This window comes from Magallana gigas, chromosome 3 (genome assembly GCF_963853765.1).
Source record: "Magallana gigas chromosome 3, xbMagGiga1.1, whole genome shotgun sequence".
In the NCBI taxonomy this organism is placed as follows: Eukaryota; Metazoa; Mollusca; class Bivalvia; order Ostreida; family Ostreidae; genus Magallana; species Magallana gigas.
The window spans coordinates 9,465,700-9,492,443 of NC_088855.1; the positions used below are offsets into that span (position 1 = coordinate 9,465,700).

General features: G+C 34.7%; 3 protein-coding genes across 4 annotated transcripts; 1 reads left to right on the forward strand and 2 right to left on the reverse strand.

The window, feature by feature from the left end:
- Positions 1–53: 53 nt before the first annotated feature.
- Positions 54–13,859, reverse strand: LOC105329246 (membrane-bound transcription factor site-1 protease). 2 transcript variants are annotated; one of them, XM_011430437.4, is made up of 29 exons: positions 13,723–13,859; positions 12,644–12,949; positions 12,124–12,275; positions 11,539–11,644; positions 11,125–11,234; positions 10,774–10,842; positions 10,613–10,661; positions 10,381–10,497; positions 10,078–10,187; positions 9,817–9,933; positions 9,568–9,635; positions 9,288–9,390; positions 9,004–9,080; positions 8,798–8,872; positions 8,231–8,395; positions 7,881–7,977; positions 7,739–7,786; positions 7,395–7,577; positions 7,187–7,263; positions 6,981–7,076; positions 6,798–6,877; positions 6,511–6,703; positions 5,851–5,931; positions 5,643–5,686; positions 5,244–5,321; positions 4,829–4,972; positions 4,246–4,365; positions 3,865–3,991; positions 54–2,274 (listed from the first exon to the last, which is right to left on the reverse strand). In XM_011430437.4, exons 2-29 carry the CDS (start codon positions 12,825–12,827, stop codon positions 1,944–1,946), a joined length of 3,201 nt encoding a protein of 1,066 aa, XP_011428739.3. In that variant the 5' UTR covers positions 12,828–12,949; positions 13,723–13,859; the 3' UTR covers positions 54–1,943. The 2 variants fall into 2 exon arrangements, with proteins under 2 accessions (XP_011428739.3, XP_034337710.2); XM_034481819.2 differs by lacking the exon at positions 13,723–13,859 and adding an exon at positions 13,660–13,705.
- On the forward strand, positions 13,852–22,649 carry LOC105329243 (uncharacterized). Its single transcript, XM_034481820.2, has 9 exons — positions 13,852–13,976; positions 14,233–16,465; positions 16,622–16,736; positions 17,107–17,259; positions 19,023–19,134; positions 19,885–20,016; positions 20,123–20,227; positions 20,633–20,812; positions 21,033–22,649. The coding sequence occupies exons 2-9, from the start codon at positions 14,286–14,288 to the stop codon at positions 21,221–21,223; spliced, it is 3,168 nt and encodes a 1,055-aa protein (XP_034337711.2). The 5' UTR covers positions 13,852–13,976; positions 14,233–14,285; the 3' UTR covers positions 21,224–22,649.
- On the reverse strand, positions 22,174–25,307 carry LOC105329244 (putative tyrosinase-like protein tyr-3). Its single transcript, XM_011430435.4, has 4 exons — positions 25,056–25,307; positions 24,566–24,892; positions 23,989–24,104; positions 22,174–23,710 (listed from the first exon to the last, which is right to left on the reverse strand). The coding sequence occupies exons 1-4, from the start codon at positions 25,056–25,058 to the stop codon at positions 22,777–22,779; spliced, it is 1,380 nt and encodes a 459-aa protein (XP_011428737.3). The 5' UTR covers positions 25,059–25,307; the 3' UTR covers positions 22,174–22,776.
- Positions 25,308–26,744: the final 1,437 nt, after the last annotated feature.

Below are 26,744 nucleotides of genomic sequence, written 5' to 3' on the forward strand. Positions count from 1 at the left end.
ATACAGTATACAACTGTAGACCCCTGTGAGAAATTGCACAACAAAGAAAAAGAAAGGGTTTCAAAATTTTAATTTTTCACCACTTAATCATGACCTTCTGTACAAAAACTCATCATGAATGAAAACTAAGACATGCCCAAATCCAATTATACATGTTATGATAATCACAATGCTGAACAAAAACTTTTGCAAAAATACTACATGAATTATGTAATCGGGTTTTTTTTTTCCACCATAAAAATCCAGTAAAGGTTAAATTTTCATTAATTTGAAGATATGAGGAAGTTATTTACTGATGTATAATGAATGTAAGTCCAGTATTAATACATAACTAAAGCATTTCTGGTTCCCTGACCTACCTCAAATTAGAACCAACCCTAAAAAAAATTTGCAAACTTTTATGAAAGGTATAATTCTGGAATTCACAAATGAAAAATCTCATTTCTGTCTCCCCTCATATTTAGAAAACAACATTATGTCATTCATTAGAAAAATATCAAATCTATGATCAGTGTCTTTGAGATGTTTCAAGAGGGGCATTCTTACATGTACTAGAGTTTTAACAACAAGTTCATATTAATTGTTTTGAAATTTCCCCTACATACACCTAGCACACATTTTTCAGGCTGGAAAATAAAACACTATACATTTATCTAGACCACAATATACAAATAAAATTGCAGTAAAATTCTCATTCCAGATATTGGATAATGAGCACTTCATGGTACCACATGTGTATAAAAAAAAAAAATAAAAAAAGAAAGAAGAGAAACAATGAATAGTGCAAACATAATGAAAAATATGAAAACATTAAAAAAAAAAAAATCAAGTAAAAATTCAATGGCTACATATAGTTAGTAAAAATGGAAACAATAGTTGAGAAAAAAACCACCAGCTAAATATTTCCTCCTTTCCATAGAAACATGATATACTGATAAACATTCATGTACAATGTACCATTCTAGTAAAAGAAATCTGAGACCATATCTGATGACAATAAGTGTATCACAAAAAAAATTCTTTCATATACATGTACATGCATCTTTTTAAGAGTTAAAAATTAATACAGTACAGTAGTCCTAGGCAGCAATAACTGTACATTTTGTATTACTATACACAGTAAAAATCTAGCAACTACAGCTATGAAAGACATCAGATAGTCATTTCCTTTCAAAATTATTAGTGATATGAACCAGTGCTGTTAATAAATACTGGTAGTATCATTAGCATTAAATTATACAGATAATCATTCCAATTTTTTCAACAGTTTTTCCGTACTACAATATGTGAAAGGATGAGGGCATTGCATTTAAAATATGGAGAAAATGATGATGTACTAAAGCAGTCACACTGGTTTATTTTACACATGTTAATGATTCAATGTCCGACTAGCTAATAATTTACTTGTGGTATCTACATGTACAATGAAAGATTTATAAGTTAAAGAATATTTGAATTTTGAATGGATTTCTCACTCCCACATGTCACACACATATAAACACACACATATTAATAAAAAAAAATATTTTTTTAAATGTATCCATTTGAAATAGAAATTCTACAGTAAGATTAAAGGGGTATGATCACAATTGAGCTCAACATTTAATTTTTCCATTTTTAAAGTCAAGAATGGTTGACTAGGGTTTTCTTATGCTTGGCCAAAATTTGAATGCCACAAGCTACAAAAAAGATACCAAATTTTGGTCAATCTTTTGAAATGCCCTTCCCTCCTCCCCTGTTGTTAACCATTCTAATTATGATATCAATTCGTGACCATGCTCCTTTAAAAAGATAATCAGACTTTTTCAATGAATGAACTGAATTACATATAAACTATATTCTTAAACAAACAGTTGCATGTAAAGAAACTTCAGAAATAAATCTAATACATGTATTGGGATTTTCTTTATATTAATACATTTGGCATCTAGGAGTATCTTCTGTTAAACACTCGGTCCCTTGGTTCCGTATAATATTGTGTGAAACTTTTTTAAGCGTGGCCTCTTCCGTCGGGGCTTTGAGCGCCCTCTGTAGTACTGATTGAGTAGGAACAATAGTACCAGTCCTGTGGCTATAAAAGCCAGTACAGGGAACACACTGTTGGAGTCTATATCCTGAATGGGCCCGGCCCCCTGTACGTGAGGCTCCGCCCCTCCATAGCCCAGTTTCTCCTTGGTTTCCAGAGATTCAATTAAATCCTCCACGGATTGTCTCCCCAGGGGTAAGGATTCCTCTAATCGAACGGAAAGCAACTTCTGCTGCTGGAAAAGATTCCTGAAAATACAGATGAAACTGACATTTAACATACACATCAGTACATGCACAGCTAATGTGACATACAACTTCCCGTCCCATCATGCTTTGTGACCCATCTCTTACCATGATCATCATGCATTAATAACAAGCACTTGGCACGCAGCCAGTGACCCGTGAAACCAGTCTGTACTTTACCTTTACCATTTACAATTAAATGCATGAAAATATAATCATTTAGCATTCCTAGCTTTGCAAGCCAAGGGACTCTGGACCAGTCCACTGTCCAAAACAGGAAGCTGAGTGGACCCAATCATTTGGCTCTCAAAAGAAGTACCATACATAAGCATCATGTACACAGTACAATTTCTTTACGTAAAGTTCTGAATCCAGTTTTGGTACCAGGTACTTTGAAACCGTACTTAATTTTTTTTTTGAGCAAGCCTTTCTTTTTTGTGCTATTTCATAGGTATAAAAACAAAGATGTGCCTAAAACACACTTGATTTAGTATATTCTAAATTGAACTCTATTAATGGCACTTAACAATGAGTGTTGGTGCAGGAAATGCTTACTTTAAGAGGTTCTCTACAATCATTTCAAATAACCAAGAAAAATGAAGGCTAACTTTTATATCATTTACATGTACAGTTGTGTTATACATCCTGTTGCTATTAAGCTAGCTTAGTGTCAGCTTGTGATCTGGAAGTCATCCGTGCAAAACTGGCTGGGACTTTTTACAAATTAAATTTTTTAAAAAGTTTTTAAATGCAGTTTACAATTTCATCATTTTTATATCCACCAAATGGTCAGTATACCTTTACTAGGTGTAAAATGTATGCAGGAGTTGGTACAGTATATAATTCAGATAACTTCACACTTCAACTTATGATTCATGCCAAATGGAACAGAGATTGGACACTGCGTTTAAATTCACGTGACAAAACCACCAAATAATTTTCATACCATAGCAAAATATTAAAGTGATGTAGCATACAATTGGGAGACAGAGTATTGTGTACTGGTATAAATAAACATTAAATTCACACACAAATTAAAGTTATCTTTAAAACATCTATAAAATAAATATGCCATAAAATTTCATTTAACAAAATGATTTAAAATATAAATTAACAAAAGCTTAAAATTGAACATTTAAAAAAACAAACATGCAACACAAAAAAAATTGTGATCCCCTTCCCCCTTGGAAATTCAGAAATCAATATATATAAGTACATGTACTTTTACATGTATTTGTACATGTGTTCTAATCCTCAATCCAAAGTAATATTTAACAAAATTATGACTTCTGGCTTTAAGTAGAGTGTATATACATGTAACTGCAAACATTTTTTGAAAGGATTGGAATTGGTTGTTTTATGAAATAATAGCAATACATGTATTCAGATTTGCATCTCATTTGCCATACTTACTATCTGCATGTCTGAAAAATTGTATCGATGAAAGGGACAACAAATTAGATACAACAGACAAGGATGAAATCAAACGTTCCATAAATATGTGTGGGAGACTATATGAAGCTATTCTACAGGTGTCCAGTGTAAATGTTTAAGACTCTTTAAGACAAAAATTTCCATGTGTATGACACTTACGTTGGTGCTGATTTGTTGATGGGGTGACTCGGAGCATAGATCACTCTCGGACATGTTGGAAGAATTCTCGAACGAGCAGTCCCAAGATGACCTTCAAGTACTTTTGAGTATCTGTGTAGATGATTTCCTAAAGTAACATAAATGAATGGTTAAAAGTGGTCAGTAACTCATGTACAAGTAAACATAAGTTTAAGTAATGCATACACTGAAGCTGTTTTAAAGACTTACACAACATTTTTACGTTTCATTTAATCTCTTAATCATACCCAGAAAATTAACAATTATTTTCCAAAATTTCAATTTTGCACAATATTTAGATATGCTTCCTCACAAAACAATGCTACAGGCACATGAAGTAGTGCCTGTGTCCCTATGTACTACCTTCCATCCTGTTGGGTAACTCCATGGGTGATATGACAGCTTTGTCCTGATTGGAGAACAGCTGTACAAGGTTGTTGTATGCTGTGTACTCCAGTATAGCACTCAGCATCCAGAAACAATCTACAAATAAGACATAACACACATGAATATATACATGTAGCCAGATCACCAGTATTGTTGACAAACCTTGTTAGCTTACTCACCAAGCCCCAGGTGTACTTTTCCTAATTTTAATAAACATTCATTATTTTTAATCCATGTACAGGTACATGTACATGTATGTGTACAATGAAGGAATTTCACCTAAAACAATTCGTATAAATACAATTGCAAAAGCATTCTGATTTCACAATTGAACTTCCTGCCAAATTACAATCACTCAAAGACATACAAAAAAAAAACTCTGGTCACTTATTTGTTGTAAATCGCTTCAGCATAACATTATGTCAAAGAAAGCGTTTTTAAAATTTTACTCCCAAGACAAACACCCCATATAAAACTATTAGCATATTTTACATGAGCTATGGGATTGACAGTTCTTAACACTCCATGTAAATTTAAGAGAGAGTATCCTTCTTTTTACCTTTCTGCATGTGGCTGTTGTCCAGACAGTTGGAGTCTCCATACAGAACCACTCGCCCACTGCTGGGCTGGACCACGGTTTGATAGACACCCAAGATAGGAACATTCTCATTCAACACGGACGATCCCTTCAACACTTCATGTCCTGCAGAAAAAAAATTGATTTCATAACCAATTCAACAGAACAACGAAAAACATTATTTGTGGTAAGTTACGCATGGTGTCATACATTGTAAAAGTAGCTCAGGAAAAATAAAGTAAGTGTATATTTGACTGCTTAGAATGTGAAATACTAAATATCAGTATATGTAAAGTTTTCAAACGGTAACTATGTATCCAAGAATATGGTATAAAGTACATGTATAGGAGAAATACAAAAGTAAATCAAATACGAGGCAAAAATGCAGTAACCTTACCTTGATCTTTGAGTGTCTGAGTGACAATTATACCATCATCCGGAAATTTGGCCAAACTGGTTCCAGATGCATAGTACACTGAGGAAGGAACAAACAAATGTCAAGATGCTAAAGATATATGGATGCATGAAAGTTCTATCGCTGTTGTACCATTCATAAACATGTACATGTAACTATAGATCCATCACTTCATTTAGATTTGTTTTCAATATTTACTCTGTAAATTCCTTGCACTGCATGTATCTTTGTTGTAGCATTTCCTTTTAAGCTTTAACTTTGAAAAAGAACAAGCATGTGCTGTTGCAAGTATCAAACTTGCAACAGCACATGCTTGTTCTTTTTCAAAGTTAAAGTTATTACATACATGTATATACAAATATCATATGATAATCAACTCACTATCATGATCACCCAGGGTAAAATCTCCCTCGTAAACCTTATCACTGAAAGAAATAAACACATCATTTTTAATAACAATGATTGTATTGAAAAATATCAGTGAATCGACCATCAAAATCTAAAGTCATCATTTTAAATTGGCTAAAAGTTTCCACCACAAATATGTACATGTAGATACAGAATGAGTTTTTCATCATTCAATGCTTACCTGAATGCCATTCCCAGAGGGGCTAACAGGTCATTCAGGGCTGGTATATTGACACCTCCTGTATCTGGCATCCACCATTGTCTGATAAACATGAGAAAAGGATTGCAAGACTTGTCTTATCACCACTAAATCAACTCAAAGTGTAAAAACAGTTTATAAATTAGACATTTTCATTCCTTAAGGTACTTCACTACACCGAGACTTATACTTTTTAAGAAACTACGTCACAAGATGGTGATTTAAATGTTTTGTTAAACTGTTTGTATCAATCGATTCAGATGTATATCATCATAGCTCAGTGGTTAAAGTATCAGGCTTGTGAACCGCAGGTCATGAGTTCGAATCCGCCTGGGGCTTTTGTTTATGTTTACTGTATGAAATTTTTAAAAATACTATTTTTTATCTAAAGTTGCACATTTTTTCGCCTATTTGATATATATACTTCTTATCCATCATGCTTTCTATCATAATCAAGTAATTGTCTGCTGATTTGAGAAACTATTTCAAGGTGTAGTGAGGCACCTTAAAGGTTACCCAGTTTTTTCATGCATATGTCCTTGTGTTATAATGATATGACTTTGTTTTGAATGACTCAAATAAATGCAAGTAGCATTTAATGAATAGAAAATAGCACATGGGATTATTTTGCTGCATCCTTACCTGGTATTTTCATCATAAAACTTGACTTTTTTCATGACAGTGACATTGTACCAGTCAGCAAATATGACCACTGAGAGCCCGTTATCGATGTCCCTCTTTAGCTTGGTTACTTCCTCCGGGAAATATTCTTCCTCGGCATCTACGATCAACAGGGTCCCGTACTGACTTGCATCAAAGCAGGTCAGGGGCGAACCTATGGTCAGAAAACACAGGTGTTAGTACCTGTTCATGAATTGTTAGTCAGGGTCTATAGTGTATGCACTTAGTGACAGTGACGAATTGCTTACCTAAGACTTCGACAAAATACCCAGCTGTTCTCAGATGATGGTACATATCTTTGAAATTTGTATGAATGTGGTCTCCATTCCTATATAAATAGAAATTTTCATTACTTACAATACAGTTAAGAGGAAAATACATGCAACGAGTACTCAAAGAGAGAAGAGGGAGAGGAAGAGTTTTAGACTGACCAGTCTAACGGATCATTTTTCATCCTCAGGTTGTCTCTGGGGAAGTAGCCTGGGGGATACCTCAGATTGTGGTACTGGTCCCACAGCACCCTCTTACTAAAACAGACACGCCATAGACATCAGCATGATGCTAAACAATTTTCTTTTCATTTATCATTTATCTTTTTAAAATGCTTTTTTGTGTAACTTATATCTATATGAATTACCTTCTTGGCGGTGTTGAAATAATCAGAACTTTCACAGGAAGATTTAAAATGGTCTGTCTTGGCGCAGTCTCTTCGCCCTGGAACACCAAATCAGAGTAACAAAGAGTCCAAAAATTCTAATTTTTACATTTTTTTTTTAATTTCAAACATAAAAACCCAATAAAGGTAGAAGTAAGCTCATACATGTATCTAATCTGATTTGACTTACCTCTGGGGGTGATTCCACTGTCAGAGTTACCTGCCCCTGAGCAATGCCTTCATAGGATGCCCCAGATTTGGCCACAGAGATTGAGATGGCTAAATACCCTGACCAGGGCCACAGAGTTTTGGAGTAGGAAAATGCTACATCAATGTAGTTCCCATGATGTGGAATGTATGGCTCCCAGCGTGGCTAACATCAAATTCATGAATGAAAATCTTCAGCATATTTTCAATGAAATATCAATGATGAGATGCAAAATAATTTTAAATTCAATGATTTGCATCTTATTAGGCTTTGGTAAACAGAGCATAAAAGATTCAATGACATCCATTAAACATCTTACGTCTCACCTTGTTAACTATCACCCCAGATACTCCCATGCCATTTAAAACCGTTACCTAAAAATACAAGAAAGCAGCTTAATAAATATTATGTTCATTTACATGGAATAAGCTTGATTTGATTGGATACAAGGATATAAATCAGTCTCACATTGACTACAACAGGCATGGCTCCATAGTAGATGGGCTGAGAACAGTAAGGCCACATGTAGGGGCATTCTGTCAGGTCAATGTATCCAGGACTCAAACTGTAATAAACAATACACTTCAGATTCAACATGATATCTTCATTTCCCATATGCACATTATTGGTATATATTAAATTACATTGAACAGTGTAGTATAAATAAATTATGTACTTGACTATGTAATTTAACTGAGCTGCAATGTTAAACCACTTTCAGATCATTTTCCATGCTTTATTCTGATCAATTTCTTCACACAAAGGCTTGCTTTTTAGAAAATCTGTAAAACATTTGAAAATGCTGATGTTTTTTGTACCTTGCTTGTGGCTTGTAGGTCCTCAGGGTTTGATAAGCACGAATCAAGTCCAGCTTGCCATGACCTTGCTCAAACATGTTGACCTCTGGTAGTCTCCTGGCGGAGGCCATTAAAGCCTGCTTCATACTGGCCGGGTTAATGATATTCGCTCTATCCAGCACAGCACTGTAACAATGGAAGCATGAATCAAGAACATAATAAAATGAATTAAGAACAAAATACATGTACAGTGTACCGATACATGAGTTACAGAGTTAATTTACAAAAATGTGGTTATGATATGGTAATGTTCTTTAAAATTAATCAATATTCCACATATTCTTCAAAAAAGTTATATACATGTAAATATACAAGAGAATATACAAGAAAAATCATTTTTCTAAACCTCATTCTGATGCGTTGAAAATGTGTAAATGAGAAATTGTGATACCTTCAATCAGGTTGTAGAAACAAATGTGACAAATTTTTTATTTGATTTCCTCATAAATCAGGAGTAAGTAAATGTTTGCTGTACAATATGAATGAAAAATCTGACAATTTTATAATGTCAGACTGCCTGATCTTTACCTATACAGGAGAGTGACGGCTCCAGCCACTACCGGCGAGGCTACACTTGTGCCCGACAGGGACCTGCATCCACCCCTAAAGAAACATTAACATACTATACATATCGCAATATAATGCAAATGTCGAATGATTCAACTGGAAATATATCTACTTGGAATTGACAAAAAATATATATATATACTGTTTGTACTATGACATTGTCTTACTTCAGAGCTGATCCACGAACAGCTGATCCGTAGGTAACAATGTCTGGTTTCAGTCTCCCATAGCCATGAGGAAGTTCCTGTAAATACAACCTTGTTACTTAACATTGTAATCTCCCTATATATATATCTTGTAACATTTTATCATTATTGCGAACTCCTATATATGTGCATGTATCATGGTAAGTTATGTTACAGAACATGGTGAAAAAATATTTTATAGTGATTGACCGTTCATCAGTTTGAATTATTTTTTAAAAGAGATAATGATAACCATAGATGTTTACCCATGTGGTCATTCCTCTGGAAGAAAACCTTGCTATCTGGTTGTCAAAGTTAATTCCCCCTACTCCTATAACATCCATCTGGTCAGCTGGGTTGTTAAGTGTGCTGTAAAGTAATACATGTACAACATTTTGGGTCTGTAATCATCATGCATTTCAACACATTTTTTCTTAAAATAACGAAATTTCAGTGTTATATATTTTGTTCAAATATAACAAGGGAACTTGAGCCCAAGATGTGTTTACAGGGGTATATGATCATACCTATACAAACATAACTTACCCATACAGTGGACCATCGTTTCCAATAGCAGAGATCATGATGACTTTGTTGGCTGTAAGTTCCCATACCTGAATATAGAATCAACATTGTAGAAGATGATAAATACATGTACCAATAAGATAGAACATTTCTAGTTTACATTTTTGTAAAGATAAAATATTGTTCAAATATAATCTATTTTCAGAATAGAATAGAGTTTTATTTTCAAAAATAGTCTGGATATTGAAATACTGATTGACATGCACACACCTTGTCAACAAAAGGATGGTCCATGAAATCTGGTCCCCCAATGCTAAGATTCAGCACATTGATTTTCTTCAGGATGGCATAATTAAAGGCATCCAGGAACCAAGATGTGTAGGACACCTGTAAATCAATGGTGTTGGATGAAGTTCATTGACATTAATTCAAAATACTTGTACAATTCATCACTAATTGTTGGCACAATTTATAAAGTCAACCTTTAATATTTTGACCATGATTAATTCAGTAGTGTAAAACACTGCATACCTGATTGTTTGTGAACACTCTGTACACATGGATGTCAGCATCAGGTGCAAATCCTAGACAATCCTTGTAGCTGGCAATCACCCCTGCCACAAATGTACCATGGCCCAGACCTGCAGCCACAAATAAATCAACGATAAATACTGCATTACTATAGGTTTAAACCTTGCTTACCTTTAAAGATTTTATTTGATGAGAGGTTAATTTGCGCTATTTGTCCAAAAATAGTTTGTCAATATACTGAAGATGCAACTTGTAAAGAGTCAACAGCGGTGAAATGATTGATTGCTTATTTACAGTGCTTACCATCATCAAGGGTTTTTTCGTTAGTCCAGTTGGTCCGGTCCTTGATTCTGCCTTTCTTGAAGTGTGGGTGATTCTCTGAGAGCCCAGTGTCAAATATAGCTACCTTGACACCCGCCCCTGTAAAAAATGAGACAAGACAATTTTACTTCCTATCAATATATTAATGTTTCTGCACCTACTGATTGAAAAAAATGTATCATATATTTATGAAACTTTTTTTCCAAAAATATACCTGTGAATCCCATATTCCACAGAATCTCAGCTTGTAGAGCACTTACAATCTAATGGAAAATGAAATGCGAAATTAATTATAAAATAACAGAACTGCTAATTACCTGAAGTACATAAAATACATAAAGAATACAACTGATAATTGAAGAGTATAGACTATACCTGTTTAGGAACAGCCCTCAGAAGTCGCCTCCCTTTAAATCGAGCTGGGGAATGCCAGTAGGTTGCACCCTACAGAAATTTAGATCACAATTCAAACTTCACGTTCATTTAAATATGCCTTAAATTACATATTATCTTGAACAAGTAGAAAAAATTCTATACTGTATAATAGAAGTTCTTCCCAACCAAGTTTTACAGTCTTTTTGACCAGGGCAGGAGATTGTTTGTCATTAAAAATATGGAGGAAGACTGTAACTCTTGATAGTCTTTTTGACAAGGGTGAAAGTTTTACTGACCAGGGATAAAAGACTTTTACTGACCACTGTCTAGGGAGAGGAGAGAGTTACTGACCAGTGAGAGACTTTTGCGGTTGTGCGAGCGCGAGGAGTGGAAGGTCTGGGGACACATGTTGGAGGACGTCTCATTGCATTCCCTGTCCTCTACCTCACTCTGCTCCACATCTATCAAACAAAGAAACCACTACAATACAACCACTGCACAACAACACACTAAACTATTTACATATCACGTTCCAACATTTAATTTTTTGTCATATTGTACCAGTATTTTAAATAAAATTACTCACAATCAATATTCTAATAAGTACTGATATTTTGAATTAAAATTTCCCTTCATCTTATTATATAGGGAACAATCTTTTACTTTTATATATAAGTTATTTAATAAACAATTATTCAATACATTATTATAACTGATGTTTTTTAAAATGTTATATTTTTTAGAAAAGCATTGAAGTTCTGGTACCTTTCACAAACTTGAGAGACCTGGACAACTTTTTGTGGGGAGTGATTCGTTTGATGATTGGGTGACTCTCCAAAGCCTCAATACCAGCATGACTGCCATCATTCAACTGAATTTGATAAAATGCAAACAAAGGACATGTTAATAAATGAAATAAACACAGACATATAATTCATGTACCAGTACTTGATGTATTTAAATACATTGCAACCTTCCTCAGGTTTCGAATCAAAGAACATGCATTTATTACCATTATACTTTTTAGAGATTTACAATGTGCTGTAATAATCAGTCTAAAATCAACCTGTAGACTGAAGTATGGTATCGGTTTCATATAAATAGAAAATTCAACCATTATCACTCATAGTATTGCTAACAGATAAAAAAAATTCATTTTTCATTTCATTTCAACCCATTTACCCTCTCTGTCAGTAGACAAATTGAAGAAGTCACTTATTTAGTGATAGGTCAAAAACTGACTGAAGAGAAAAAGCCCTTTATTCAATATAAAAATTGTGTGATATCTATTGGTACAAGCTTCGTTTTATCAACGTTTTGATGAACAAGTAAGTGGGAGTTAATTTCTACCTTTACAACATCAAAGTCACTTGGGTAATCGTAAGCCAGATTATCCCTGGGTATAATCTTCCAGGACAGGACCCCCGAGTCATGAAGGGCAGCGGTCAGGAACCTCTTCCTGGCCTGGGGCTTGTAGTATCCATTGAAGGAAACTATGTACTCTGTAAACATCCCCTTATATTTAACATACATAAATCTTTATCTATATACATATGTTTAAATAATATACATAAAATCAAAAAGCAATTTCTAATTACATGTGAGTTTTTCTCCTATAGTTACAATAGTGAGCATGTACTAGTATGTACTTCATTTGAAGATTTGATTTAAACATATAAATATATCTTATTTAAAAAAAAACAGGATTAGAAACACATTTTTACAACTTATGGTTTCTTCTATAATGAAGTTATGATAATAAGTATGGATGAACAGTATTTGGACATGTATGTTAAGTGAAAGTACAGGTATAAATGGTTATTCAAGAAGATTCAAGAAATTTTGTAGGATCAATAGTTATAATTCTTACCATGATCAATGACTGTACTTGAGTAGTCAATCTGAACTTTTTGCACTTTTGAACTATTACAACCCGTTTCTAAATAAACTGTGTTACTGTGAGTGGCATGGCACATTCCACATAAAAATAAAATAAGCAGCGTCAGAAGCATCACAGAGCGTCTGTAGAAACATCCACGTAACCATGAAAACATGGGGAATGAACTGAAGATCGAATCAACATCTGACTATATGTTCTATACAACTTCTTCAAAGTCTTCCATTGCTGAATGGTTTTCTTGAGTTCAAAATAAGGAATTTATCCACCTTTCCAGACCTATATGAATTAAAACCAGATATCAGTAATTTATAGACAGATTGTTAAATGATTTATAGTATAATTAATGATACCGGTACTATATGTCCAATATATGTTTTTTGCAGTTCCAATATTTAATTGATGTGGATATGACATCATATCTTAAATTCTTTCATATAAGCCTTCAAGAAAGTTATATTAGTAATAAAGCTAATGCTTCAGTAAAGGGATGGGAGAAATAATGATGGACCAGTCCAATAGAATGTTTTATCGCTAAAATGGATGTCCTACAAACCCCACTTCTGATGTGCGCTTGTCCCAAGGCACTGTTAGATTATTCTATCTTACAAGTATGCATCTACTGGCAAATGGGTATCTATAGTAAAGCTTATTATGTCCCCTGGAATTTTGACAATTATAATGTCAGTTGTGAAGTCCCATAAATTCATCAAAATAAAAAACCTAGCGATTCACATTTCCATAACTGTAGCCTAAATTGTCGATATATCTGTTGGACTAACGTTATACACACTAAAGTCATTTGTGCATTCGTTATACACACTAAAGTCATTTGTGCATTCGTTATACACACTAAGTCATTTGTGCATTCGAAAACAATAGGAATTTAAAACTTTTACAAACAAGACAGTAATGGTGTAAACATGGCATATCTTGAATTTAAACACGCATGTAGAAAACCTATAACTGTTTAAACAAGTTAATAATACATAGTAAAGGATAAAACATTCAATGAAAACCACTCCAATGTCCATCCTATTAATATCACAGACCTTTCAACATTCTGTCATCTCACATGTCTGAGTACTTCAATTTCTGTCATACTCAGTTGTAACAGTTTCGGTGATTGGCTCATTGTTTTGGATTCCATTAAATAACTTATTCGGAATACCTTCAGCTTATACCAACTCATCACATAACAAATCTAGAGGAGTATCTGAAGTATTTTGATTCAATATGGCGGAAGAAAATTGTCCCAGACGAAACAAATAGAAAAGGAGTTATATATTCAGCATCTAAGTAACAGGTATGCTATACAGTTCGATTTTGTGTAGCAAAAGCTTTCAATAGAGAACCTGTATCGGGCTTTTTCTTGTCATATAGATTTTGTTTGTGTTAATTTTTGGACAATATTACCCACCCCCATTTTCTGGAAACGTCATGTTTGACATTTAAGTTGTTCGCAATTTTTTAACAAACCAAGCACATAGTCGTTTATCTTTTAATTAATTACAATTGTTACTAGTCTTGTTCACGCTAAATAAAATATTGTTATATTTTAGAATGATAACCCTGATGGTAACGGAAGAAGGAATGGTGGGATGTTTAACCAAGTATGAATAAAGGTAGACATGAGGCTCAGAGAGGAAACAACATGCCGACGACTAATCAAAAGTCAACTGAGTTCCCTTGTCAGAATGGGGCAGAAAGTCCCATGAGTCAGTTTTCCAGTGAGAATGAGAAGTCATCTCCAGAATCATCCGAGAAACGTAAAGAGAAAACATTCAATCCAGATTTTTCGAATGAGGGTCATAATAGATTGGTAAATGGCAGCAACCCATCTGTCATAGGGCCTGTTAATGGATTCTTACATGATGACACAGATACTCATAGGGCAACTACAGCATCTGTTAGCTCGCAGGAAGAAGTTACTGCGTCGGGTCATTCTTCAAATTTTGTTGTGAACTGTAGCCGCTGTAGTAAATACAAGAGACCCCCTCAAGTCAATGGGTCACAGAAGAGACAAAAGTCACCAAAAGCAAGTAGACCTAAGTCTATGTCATGGAGTCGTGTTGTCAAACACAGAAGAGATCAAAGAGAACACGAGAAGAAAACTGGTTCAAAGTCTAAAAAAGAAAAATACATGTACCCAGAACTTGACTCTAGTTCAGATGACTCATGTTGCTGTTTCAGTTCTCCAGAGAATGGGGAGGTACACAGTTATGATAGATCATCTACAGAATCTGAAGGAGATGACAAGGAATATTCAAGAAAAGATGGTAATTCTAAATCCAAACCAAATCACCACTCCAGGACAAGTGAACAAGTAAAATACACCAATGGTCATCATGAACAAGTTCATACTGTAAATTTACCACCTAGGTTTGAAGATATGCCAATAACTGCCCCCCTAGCAGTCCCGGAGGATAGCGATGGGTCTTCTCAAAATTCTGGTTGTGATTTTAAAGAAAAAGAGACAGATGTTGGAAGTGATCAAAATCAGTTGTCTGACACCAACCATGGAAACAAAACCAGTGATGTTGAACAAGGTATAATTGGAATAGGTATGCTTGAAATTGAAAAAGAGGTTGAAAATGTTTTCACTCATGTATCCAGTTCAGAAAGTTTGGAGGAGATTGCAGATGAAGAGAACTCGAGCGAGATTCCTTTGAATAGAGGTGGTTTGGTTGTAGAGGAAGTGACTGTACCTTCTAGTTCAGAAAGTCTGGATGAAATTGGAGACTATATAGAAACAGATTTTCCTTCTCGAGCCAGTCGTCACATGTTTGCATCTAGCTCAGATCATTCTTCAACATCTAGTGATGAAGATGAAGGATATGGAGTTAATCAGGAAAGAGATTTACACAATAAAGAAAAGAAGTTATCTTCAAGCCAAGGTCTGCAAGTCAGTGAAAATGGAGAGAAACAAAGTAATGAGCCTCAAAGTCCACAGTCTTGCCATGACTCCCATGATGATAAAAAAGATTATTCACAAATGGATGAATTGGAAGCTTTTCATACAGACTCATTTGCTGATGTAACAGCAAATTTATGTTATAGCATGGAAGGTCAGTCGTCAAGTAATGCATACACCTGTAGGCCAAAGTATGTAACAAAGAACAGTGAGGAAAGCAGTGAAAAGCCAGGGTCGGATTCCTCCCACATGTACTCGCCAGAAACAGATTTCTTGGATTCTGTTGACTCTGACGTGCCCACGTCTGCTTCAAGCTTGCAGCAGATGTTCTTGTTCAGTCAAGACTTGGACAATCCTAGTGTGATAGGCCATAGAAATGGTGAGAGAAATTTGTCCGAGTTCTACATGTTTGATCCATTTGGTTACGCATCCAATGATCTACAAGGTGCTGAAGGAGGGGTTACAAATGACTTGAGCATGAGAAGACATTCATTTGAGTTTGATGATGTTGAGTGCAATATGGAATCTTATGACCCTCATCTCTGTGTAGATGACAATGAACATTTTAATTATCTGGATACCTACAAACATGGAAAAGTGCCACAAGCCAATTTTCAAAATTCAGAGAGCAACAGACAAGAGAAGGTGTTTTTTAAAGAACTGGAAAAAGAGAACAGGTCAGCACCCCATTGTGATTCTTCCGATGAAGAAGAGAATTTGAGTTTCCGTCTACGAAGGGAACATCAGGGTAACGTTCAACTGGGACATTTTCCTCAAGAAAATGGACCTTGTATGGTACTTGAAGATCTGGAAAATCCAACACATGCTGTGAGAAATGCAGTCATTATGCCCCTGCCAAATAAACTGGATGAATCTTCAGGGTAATGTTTGTTCAAGTTCATTTATGTAGATTATCCCATAACTACTAACTAGTGCAGTTACACTTTCAGCAATCATTTTTGAAGTACTAGAGATTGTAACAAAGTAAACATATGCAATTTTTTATTTATATTTGGCATGATTTGATTCACTTCTAGGGAAAGCTCCGAAGATCCAATCTATGAAGATATTGATAGTTTAGAGACCTCTCTGTCCTCCATAGATAATTTACATGCAGTGCAAGAGGAAAACACTTGTGATACTTATTCGAAGGTACACATGTAGTGTGTGCAATCACAATTTTATTATTCAATATGCATGCTGTGTTTTTTTCCTCAATTGACACAAATCAATGATTTATGAAAAATCCGATTAAATTTTGGAGATTAATTTTTTGAAATATATTACATGTATTCTGGACTAGTGAGGGTTTTTTTTTGTCATCATAATTTGAAAATTTGATTTTTATTCATTTTGATTTCTATATAAATTATCATGTAGAATAAATGTAGTAAAACATTTTAACACTTTGCATATAGTGATTTCACTGATAAGCTTATATAAATAATAGTAATTATGCGTCTTTACTATTCCTTAAGATGTGCTTTGTTGAGTCATTATTGATACACCTTTGACATTGTAGGGGATGTGTAAGTTTGATCGGCGTAGGCGTCGGGGGAGGCGACCAGTGGACGTAGAGAAGGTGATGATCTGGCATGAATATGAGGCTTACCTGTTACAGGTGAAACAGATCGGAACATCTGCCTGTGGCCCCACAGCGGTGCTAACAGTTCTGGTGGGTTTATAGTATTGTTTGGTGCATCAGCAGAAAATGTGTACACAATATATTGTGAAAATGTATTGAACACTAAAAAGGAAAGTCTTAATTTTTGCATATCATGATTTTTCATGAGAGTTTGGATGAGGAAGTCTCAGTCATATAGGGTTTAAATATGCCAGAATCATTTTTATTAGCTCACCTGAGCCAAAGGCTCAAGTGAGCTTTTCTGATCACAATTTGTCCGTTGTCTGTCGTCGTTGTCGTTGTCGTCGTTGTAAACTTTTCACATTTTCATCTTCTTCTCAAGAACCACTGGGCAGATTTCAACCTAATTTGGCACAAATCACCACTAGATGAAGGGGATTCAAGTTTGTTCAAATGAAGGGCCACGCCCTTTTTAAAGGGGAGATAATTGAGAATTATTGAAAATTTGTTGGTATTTTTCAAAAATCTTCTTCTCAAAAATTATTAGGCCGGTAAAGCTTAAACTTGTGTGGAGGCATCATCAGGTAGTGTAGATTCAAGTTTGTTCAAATCATGGTCCCCGGGGGTAGGGTGGGGCCACAATTGGGGGATCAAGTTTTACATAGGAATATATAGAGAAAATCTTTAAAAATCTTCTTCTCAAAAACTATTTGGCCAGGAGAGCTCAACTTAAAATGGAAGCATCCTCAGGAAGTGTAGATTCAAGTTTGTTCGAATCATTGTCCCTGGGGTAGGGTGGGGCCACAATTTGGGGATCAAGTTTTACATAGGAATATATAGAGAAAATCTTTTAAAAAATTTCTTTTAAAAACTATTAGGCCAGAAAAGCTCAAATTAAAATGGAAGCATCATCAGGAAGTGTTGATTCAAGTTTGTTCAAATCATGGTCCCCGGGGGTAGGGTGGGGCCACAATTGGGGGATCAAGTTTTACATAGAAATATAAAGAGAAAATCTTTAAAAAATTTCTTCTCAAAAACTATTAGGCCAGGAGAGCTCAACTTTGAGTGGAGGCATCATCAGGTAAGGAAGATTCAAATTTGTTCAAATCATGGTCCCCGGGGGTAGGGTCGAGCCACAATTGGGGGATCAAGTTTTACATAGGAATATATAGAGAAAATCTTTTAAAATTTTCTTCTCAAAAACTATTAGGCCAGAAAAGCTCAAATTAAAATGGAAGCATCCTCAGGAAGTGTTGATTCAAGTTTGTTCAAATCATGGTCCCCGGGGGTAGGGTGAGGCCACAATTGGGGGATCAAGTTTTACAATCCTTAAAAATATTCTGGGAAAGTTTTCGGTCCAAAACTCAGTACTTAGTGTGAAAGCACAGGTTATGAGATTAAAGGTAGATTTAAGTTTGATGAAACCATGATTCCCTAGAGAATAGTGGGGCCACGAAATGGGGAGGGGGGGGGGGAGTTATAGGAATAGAGAAAAATCTTCTTACAGGTACAACAACAAAAAGGGCTTTACTAAAAAATAAGAGGTGGATAAAAATTGGCATATTTTCAATTTTTTTTAGCAAGATCTACTGTACTCAGTTGTCAAGATATTTTGATACTGTAATGCTAATTTGATCAGAATTAAGGCAATTGTTGCTCAGGTGAGCGATGTGGCCCCTGGGCCTCTTGTTTCTGCTTGCACTAAGCTTACATTTAAATTGATATTGATTTGATAGATACATGTAGCTTATGTAATTATTGACAACTTGAAATAAGTGTTAGATATATAAGTACACAGTCATACGTTTTAATGAAGTAATTAATTGTGACAGGAAGTTCTATTTCATTTACAGAAAGCTTTTGATTATCAAGTTGATAAGGAAGAAGTATGCAAGAAAATTGTAACCAACATCAGAATGGAAACAGCTCCAATCAGTTACTATCTGTTCTCCAGATCAGTAGCAGGTAAACTTGTAGGGTACATAAATCACTAAATTCACGCAAAGTCACCAAACAGAATCTTTGTTTTTTACTTGTATCTTGAAATTTAATACAGGCTGAATAGCTCAATAGTACATGTATTGCAATATTAATCTTATAAATACATATCTAGTGTTGTTTTATTAAATGAAAAAGAATGTGAGTATCGGTATTCACAATTACACTATCAAGATATCAAACACTAAACTGTTAAGCAACCTTAGGCCTGCTTTTTCAATCTGTTGTGTTGTCAAAGCTAGAAAAGATAAGTGAAAAAAAACCTGAATATTGAGTGTATAAAATTGTCAATTAGCAAAATAATTGTTGAGCTACAATCGTGGTTTATAATGGCATGTAAAATTGAAATATAGGAAGGACATGCATTAATTTCTATATTAGAGATTAAGAGCCTTTAAATAGGATGACACTAAGAGTTCTTGGTCCATCACTTACTATACAGTAAAACACGCTTATAGCAAACATGCTTATAATGAATTGACATTTATAGTGAAGTGATATTCATTCCCCTTGTGTTTTAAGATATTGTGAAGCTAACAGATATAACAAACTACGTTTATAACGAAGTAAAATCGCCCGTCCCTGGCAGTTCGTTGTAAGCGTGTTTTACTGTATATAATAACATGTGACAATTTTAAAATTGACACAACTTTTATGAGATTCTATGCTGGGTATATGAATTGTTGATTATTTAGGATTTTTATGATGTTTTTGTAGGTACAACAGCTCAGCAGTTGATTGAAGGTATCCACAGTCTGACCAGAGGCACCATACAGGGTAGATTTTTCCACTTTTATCCAGCCAGAAAAGTAGAGCTACTCAAGTGGTTAGGTGGTTGGATCAAGAAAGGTAAATTTGGATTAATGGTAAAATAATAGTTATTGCAAATTTGAGTTTTTCGTATATAATACCATGTACATATACATGTACTTAAAAAGCCATTTTGTAATATTAGGTGCTGTGCCCATAGCAACATTGAATTTACAGAAGGGGGTAAAACCTGGATGGACCATTCCTGATGCTTGGCATCATCAAATGATATACGGAGTCAGTTCCAAAGGTATAAATAGAGACTTCCAATTTTATATATTGGTAGCCTAAAAAGTTTTCTTTTTTTCATGCCACTTTGTGTGAAAATCAATGACTTTAAATTTTTGTTATAGCTCACCTGAACTAAAGATTTAAATGAGCTTTTCTGATCATATTAAGTTAATCTTTCTGTTTATCTAATTTTTTTATTTTAATTATCTGTGTTTTGCCTCAGAATGTATGCACCATATAAAAATATCATCGAAACATTTTTACCAGTATAAAAAATCAGACCAAATAAACTTAATCCAAACTCTGCAGGCTTCTAAATGGAAATACAAGAATTAAAATTAGAAAGGTGATGACTTTTTTGAAGTACCTTTATTTATTTTGAGGTTAATTTAGTCTAAACATTTTTTGGGGGTTATTTTTTCAGGTGTATATTTGACAAATCCACTAGAAATAGTTCCTGAGGAGACGATCATGGAACAGCTGACCAGTGATTCTATCCTCTTGGTCCGGCGTCAGGACGTGGTCAATCGGTTCCGCGACTGGTCTCCCCTCAATGATCTAATCACCAAGAAGGACAAGAGATGGAACGATATGAATGTTTTAGGTACGCATCATCAAGTCATGAAAACTAAATAATAATCATTTGTATTGTCATTAAATACATGCACTATTATGTATGTGTAAGAAAATCTAAGTACACTGTAAGTGGTCCTTTTCTTCTATTTCCTTGTTATCACACTTATGAGAATGTTATCATATAAGAGCCTCAAACAATGCTATTTGTACAGACTAGGAGTAAGCCTCTGTTTGATCTTTGATTTCAGGTCAGGTGGTCAACGTGCTTCGTGAGGCCTGCACCGCTATGTATCAGCAACCACCCAATTATCGCGCCCAGCTGACCACCCATATCTCGATCCCTGCGGCCTACAAAGCTGGTATAACTCTGTATGTTCGTCAAAACACTGAAGTGGCACAAGAGCTTTTTAATGCACCTGAGCTAGAGTTTAAGGACTAGGAATGCTCCGTCAACTTTGACCTCTCCTGTATCATCACCTTGGTAACTTGGTGCTTTTCAGCATTATTTCAGGTGGCTTCAACTTGAGTCTTTCCGCATATTTTCTTTTCAAACCAATGCCTAAAAGTGCTGTTTGTTACTTTTAACTGTTAGTGGTTGTGTGCATGGACTTTTGTTTTATTACTCTTACCAGTGAAACTTTAATCTGAAGTTCTCTATAATTTTGAGTCAATATTAACATATGTTAGATATGTTCTTTACTGTAGGTAACGCCCTCTGCTAAGACATGGCTATTCATCGTGTATATTAATAAATGTATGTACCTGTTGAAAAATTCCACTGAGGCAGTGTAATCAATAATTACCGTTATAACATTGTAAACATATGTACTGTACATTTACAGGTTGGAAATTCTTTTAACACAAATATGAAAATATATATTTGGTGATTCATTTGACCATATTTTGTTGTCATGTATTTCAATAATACATTGTATTGGTCAGTGTCTGTTTTAACAGTGTTTCAGTGTGATGCAAGATGAATTCCATTTATCATTACCTGTAATAAACATCCTTTTGATTTCATTTTACATTGTATTAGAACTTCCTAATGAGTGTGTGAATATTTTGCAAAAAAACAAAGCCCTCATAACTGATGATATTTGAATTAGATTTATGGATTCTAAATCATTATTTTTCACGAGAACAAGACAGGCATAACAAATAGAATTTAATGTATGATATGATAATTGTACATACTTGTAGTATTGAAAGTCGAACATAATGTGTATTTGTGGATTCCTACACTTTCACTAGTGCTTATGAGACTCGGCACACGTTTAGTATACACTGTAAGGTAATTCTTCCAATGGATTCATTGCCTTTGCCTTGAAAGCTTGTTATTTTTCAAAGTATTTGTACACTGACTTCATCTTTCAAGATTTTATGAGATTTTATCCAACTCTTTATTTTTTTGAACAAGAACTGCAGGTCTGATTGTAATGATTTTGACCAAAGATTAACTTTATTTTTACATGTATCTAAATCTTCGTTTAAAGTGTGGCACGGATGTTTACAAGAATGATGTAAACCGGTTTACTGTGAGAATGACTTGACGACTAGTGAGGAGGGAATTCTTTGTTTTACTGAGGAGAGAGTCCATTACTTTCTTATGCTACATAATCATGTTACAGAATCGCTACAAAATAGTACTGTGGTGTTCTCAATATTGGGTTGTTTGTGGTATTAAATCAATGTATTTTTTCTTCCCTTTACCATTGCTATTTAGAAAGGATTTTGCAAGTAGTTAAGATGGATGCATAATAAGATTATGTGTTTGTATTCTTTATACATTTATGTATGTATGTATGATCAATGATGTACTTGTGTACATGCAATGCAAAAAATAAATCATGCTAGACTCTCAATATTAGATTTGTTTACTATTTTAGTATATTCCTGTGAAGTGTGACAGACATTACAGTAGTTTGTGAAAACTTTCGATAACTTTTCTTGGGATGAACCCATGCTCAGGATGATATACACGTCATTTTGTTAATTTAAATGAGACATGTAAATCTCTTTGGCTTTTTGCAATGCACTGCTCTGACTGACATTTTCACTGTACATAGCTGTGCTATGTCTGTCTTTTAAGGGGTATAAAAAATCGCTGTAAACACTGTGAGAAATGCCACTGTTTAAAAGTGATGGTATGTAAAGATTGTCCAGTTCCTTCAAACCTGAGTTAAGTGTTCTTGACAGGGTAGTGTCTTTATGTTTGTCTTTATTGATGGATTTCGTCACTTCATCCTTTGTTTTGGACACGCATGTCCAGGTTGAATGATCACATCTCAAAAACTTAGATCCACACTCATTTTGACCACTGTTCCCACAGGAAGGCTGTCGATACACAACATTCTTGTTCCATACATCACTAATTCCATCAATCACCACCAGATTTCCAAGTCCCATTGGAGCAAATGAAGCATGGTTCCTCCTGCCATAGAATTCTGGGTAATCTTTAGTAGGGTCTATCTCTTTTGAGCGTTGATGGACTCTAAAATCTTCCCACACTTTATCAATAAAAGTGTGGAGAACATAAAAAACAGGGTCAAAGGCCCCTATTTCTATCTTTCTCATCAACCCACCAACCCAAACATGTACATTATTGTGAAGTTGTTCAAGATTTTTACTTGACTTGGTATCAGGGTAACTGATGTTGCCAAGAAAGTCCTCCTCTAGGATGTTTCTCAGATCATGAACACTCATGAGATGCCTCAGGGAGGACACTTGTCGATGGAGCAGCCCAAAGCCAAACTGAGTGTTCCAGCCCCTAAAAGGTCCTGTGTTCACTTCCCCGTCTCCATTCCCTAGAAATAAATCGGACCATATCACAGACTCGGAGGGGTGGGAGAGAGGCTGATCTAGAGTGCAGTCCCAATATGGTAACGTTGCGGTTGGTATCATCTGCCTCAAGGCATTTTCAAATCTGTCAGCAACAAAAAACCAGAAGATAATGCGTTGCCAAACGGACATGATATAAAAAAAAATGTTAATCAAAACTAGCAGTTGAGTTCATTTACCTGTACATGTAATTATTACAATTACCATGTACATCATTATCTGTCAATACTCAAATGTGATACATGAATTTACATCAAAACAATATTTACACTATTATCTGTAACTACTACTGGTAGATCTATACAAGTGCAATTAGCATATGACCACACAATATATTTATTTTCCTAGAAGTATTTTACTTACAGTAACAAGAAGACCCTGTGCCAGCCCAGGAACCCCGGCCCCCCGTGAGCGGCTGTGTTACTGGAGGATCGAGAGTGGATGTTGGCCAGAAGGTCATACTTATTCAAACTCACTGTCTGCATGATATGAATTTATAGATAAATATGTAAACAGTTAATCTGAACATGCTTACAATAATCAACCTTTTTTAAAAGAAAATTTGGTTTCAATAAAGAAAAAAAAACAAGAATTACTTGAGAAACACGGTACCTAATTGTTGCATGTAGGTCCCAGGTGAGACAAAGTCACACAATTTGACCTTTGACCTCTATCAATGACCTTGATTTTTTTCTGACATGGACAAAATAACTGACCTTTTTTGTCATTAATTACTTGACCAAAATTTATATAAAATCTCTATTTCATTAGTTTAAAGATATGGTTTAATTTAATTACATTAACAGTTACTGGTAATTGTTTCCAACAAACACTATACATGTACCCGGTACTACGTCTAATGATCTTCAATCTTAGGGAACATAATCAAAATTAAATTCTGGTAATCAATAGTGAAGTTTTTAAGGATGTGTATAGCTACCGTATCATTTTTTAGCATGTTGACTGCCCTGTGAAAGTACTCCCTCTCTTCCTCAGTCAGCAGACGGTACTCTTTTCTTTCTCTTGTCTCCCCTTCCTCTGGCAGAGAGAACAGAGAGTTCAGCCATGTGACGTCTGCTTCTGTCAGTGGGAACTCAAACCTTGGATCTGATGTTGCAAACATGGACTCATCATGGATGTCAAAGTCCAATGGCTGTTCAAATTCTACAAACTCTACTCTCACTGTTCCATTGGTGTTGACAGGGTTGATGAAGACACCTTGGCCAACAGTTTGAGTTCCCCATTGTAATAGCAGAAAACACAATATCTATGAACATTAGGAAAAGAATTTAATGAATTTCCTTTTTTCTTTTGATAGGAAATGTCATAGCTTGGGATATTTGTACAATAGCAAGTTCTGTCACATTAAAGTAAATGCAAGAACATGTAATTTGTATGCACATTTAGTTCAATTAAATTCAAATACATACCATATTTCTATGTCACTACATTTAGTCTCTTCCACTTTTTTGATCCAAAGCCCTTAATCATCCTAAACACAAGAGCATTGGTTTCTCCTAAATACCGTCTATTATATAGGAACTTCTAGATGTTCAGGTACACGCTTTTGTTCCATGGCCTGAGGTCATACTATGTGTGCGTTTTACTGATGATTAAGTCCTGTAACGTAATCTAACCGTGTCTTATGCAAGCTGTTTACTCAGGGTTGGGAAAAAAATTTGTAGCAACAAGTACAAACTCTATGAGCTGATCTAAGTGTTCTTGCAAAGACCAAGAAAAATGTAGCCCAGGTAGAAATAGTTCACATTCATGTCTTTGATTTTTTCTGCTGATAATTTGGAAATGTAAGTGATTTAAGGTGGTATGGTACATATGTCGATATCAATGTGGATTAAAGTACATTATGATAAAACACTTTCACCGATTAAGAATTTTCAAAATACACAATATTGGCCAAAAAAAATGTTTTAAAATTTTTGGAAAAGGTAAAAATCTTAAAATCCTCAGCAGTCAGGTAACAGTTTTGAGCTAGAAACTATTTATAAAATTTTCCTTTGAATTACTTATTTCAATAAATACTATGTCACAACATGGAGTAGTCCCATACCACCTTCACTTTAGTTAGAGTGAGGATTACTTGGAAAGAGAAATTTCTCCTTGTCTTACAACCTGTCTACTGAAAAATATATTCGTTTAAGATTAAGTCAACAGCATTGGCATTAAATTTCTTAAAGTATCTGATTTTCAGGGAGACAGCAGGATTGACAGGTGAACAGACGAAGTTTATAATGCATTCAACTTTTTGCCTTCTTAAAGGCCGAACATTTTACAAACGCCCCCTTTTTTACCTGTACAAACTTCAAAATGATGCCGCTTGTCAATCAAGTTTGAAACAATAGCACCCAGTTTGATTGACGTGATCGTCCGAGCGTGATCTGGCCAGGTCCGCGGATTTCTGTTAACTAGCAATTAACAACATTATCTTTGATATCTTCCGTCATGTATTAAAAGGGGGAATTGAAAATTGATTTTTAAACATTACCAGTATTAAAATTGGTTATGAAAAATAATTATTCAGTGATTGTAAATACGCACAATTTATATTTGAATTATGTTGAATGTGTGTGACCTAATAAATTCCACGAAAATGCATAGACAGCTCCAAAACATATCAAATTTTATTTTTACAACAAACGTACAATATATGCTACTAAAGCTATATTTACTGGTAAGAAGTTGGTGTGTGTAAACGTCACTCCATGGAAAAAGAAAATCCATTAATTTTCGACGTATAATGGCTGTCTTTACATTCCACATTCTTACCGGTCGTATGGTTTTCTTATACTATTATAATTGTTAAAATTAACTTTTGAAACAATGTCAAGTGCTAAACACAGTGTACTGAGTTATACTTTTATAGCAGAATTAATTTACTGCATTTTTTCAATTGTGCTTTACACACGTGTGCTTAGAGAAAATTCGGACGACACATACCATTTTCGTATAAAATCGCTTCGTATGGTCATTAGAACAAATAAACTAAGACATAGATCCTCTGCCAAGAGAAATAACTCTAGTATGAATAAAATAATATTATTCAGTTTGCCCCGCAAAGTATGCTTATCTTGTGAGTATTTAAATCTATACAGGTACATGTA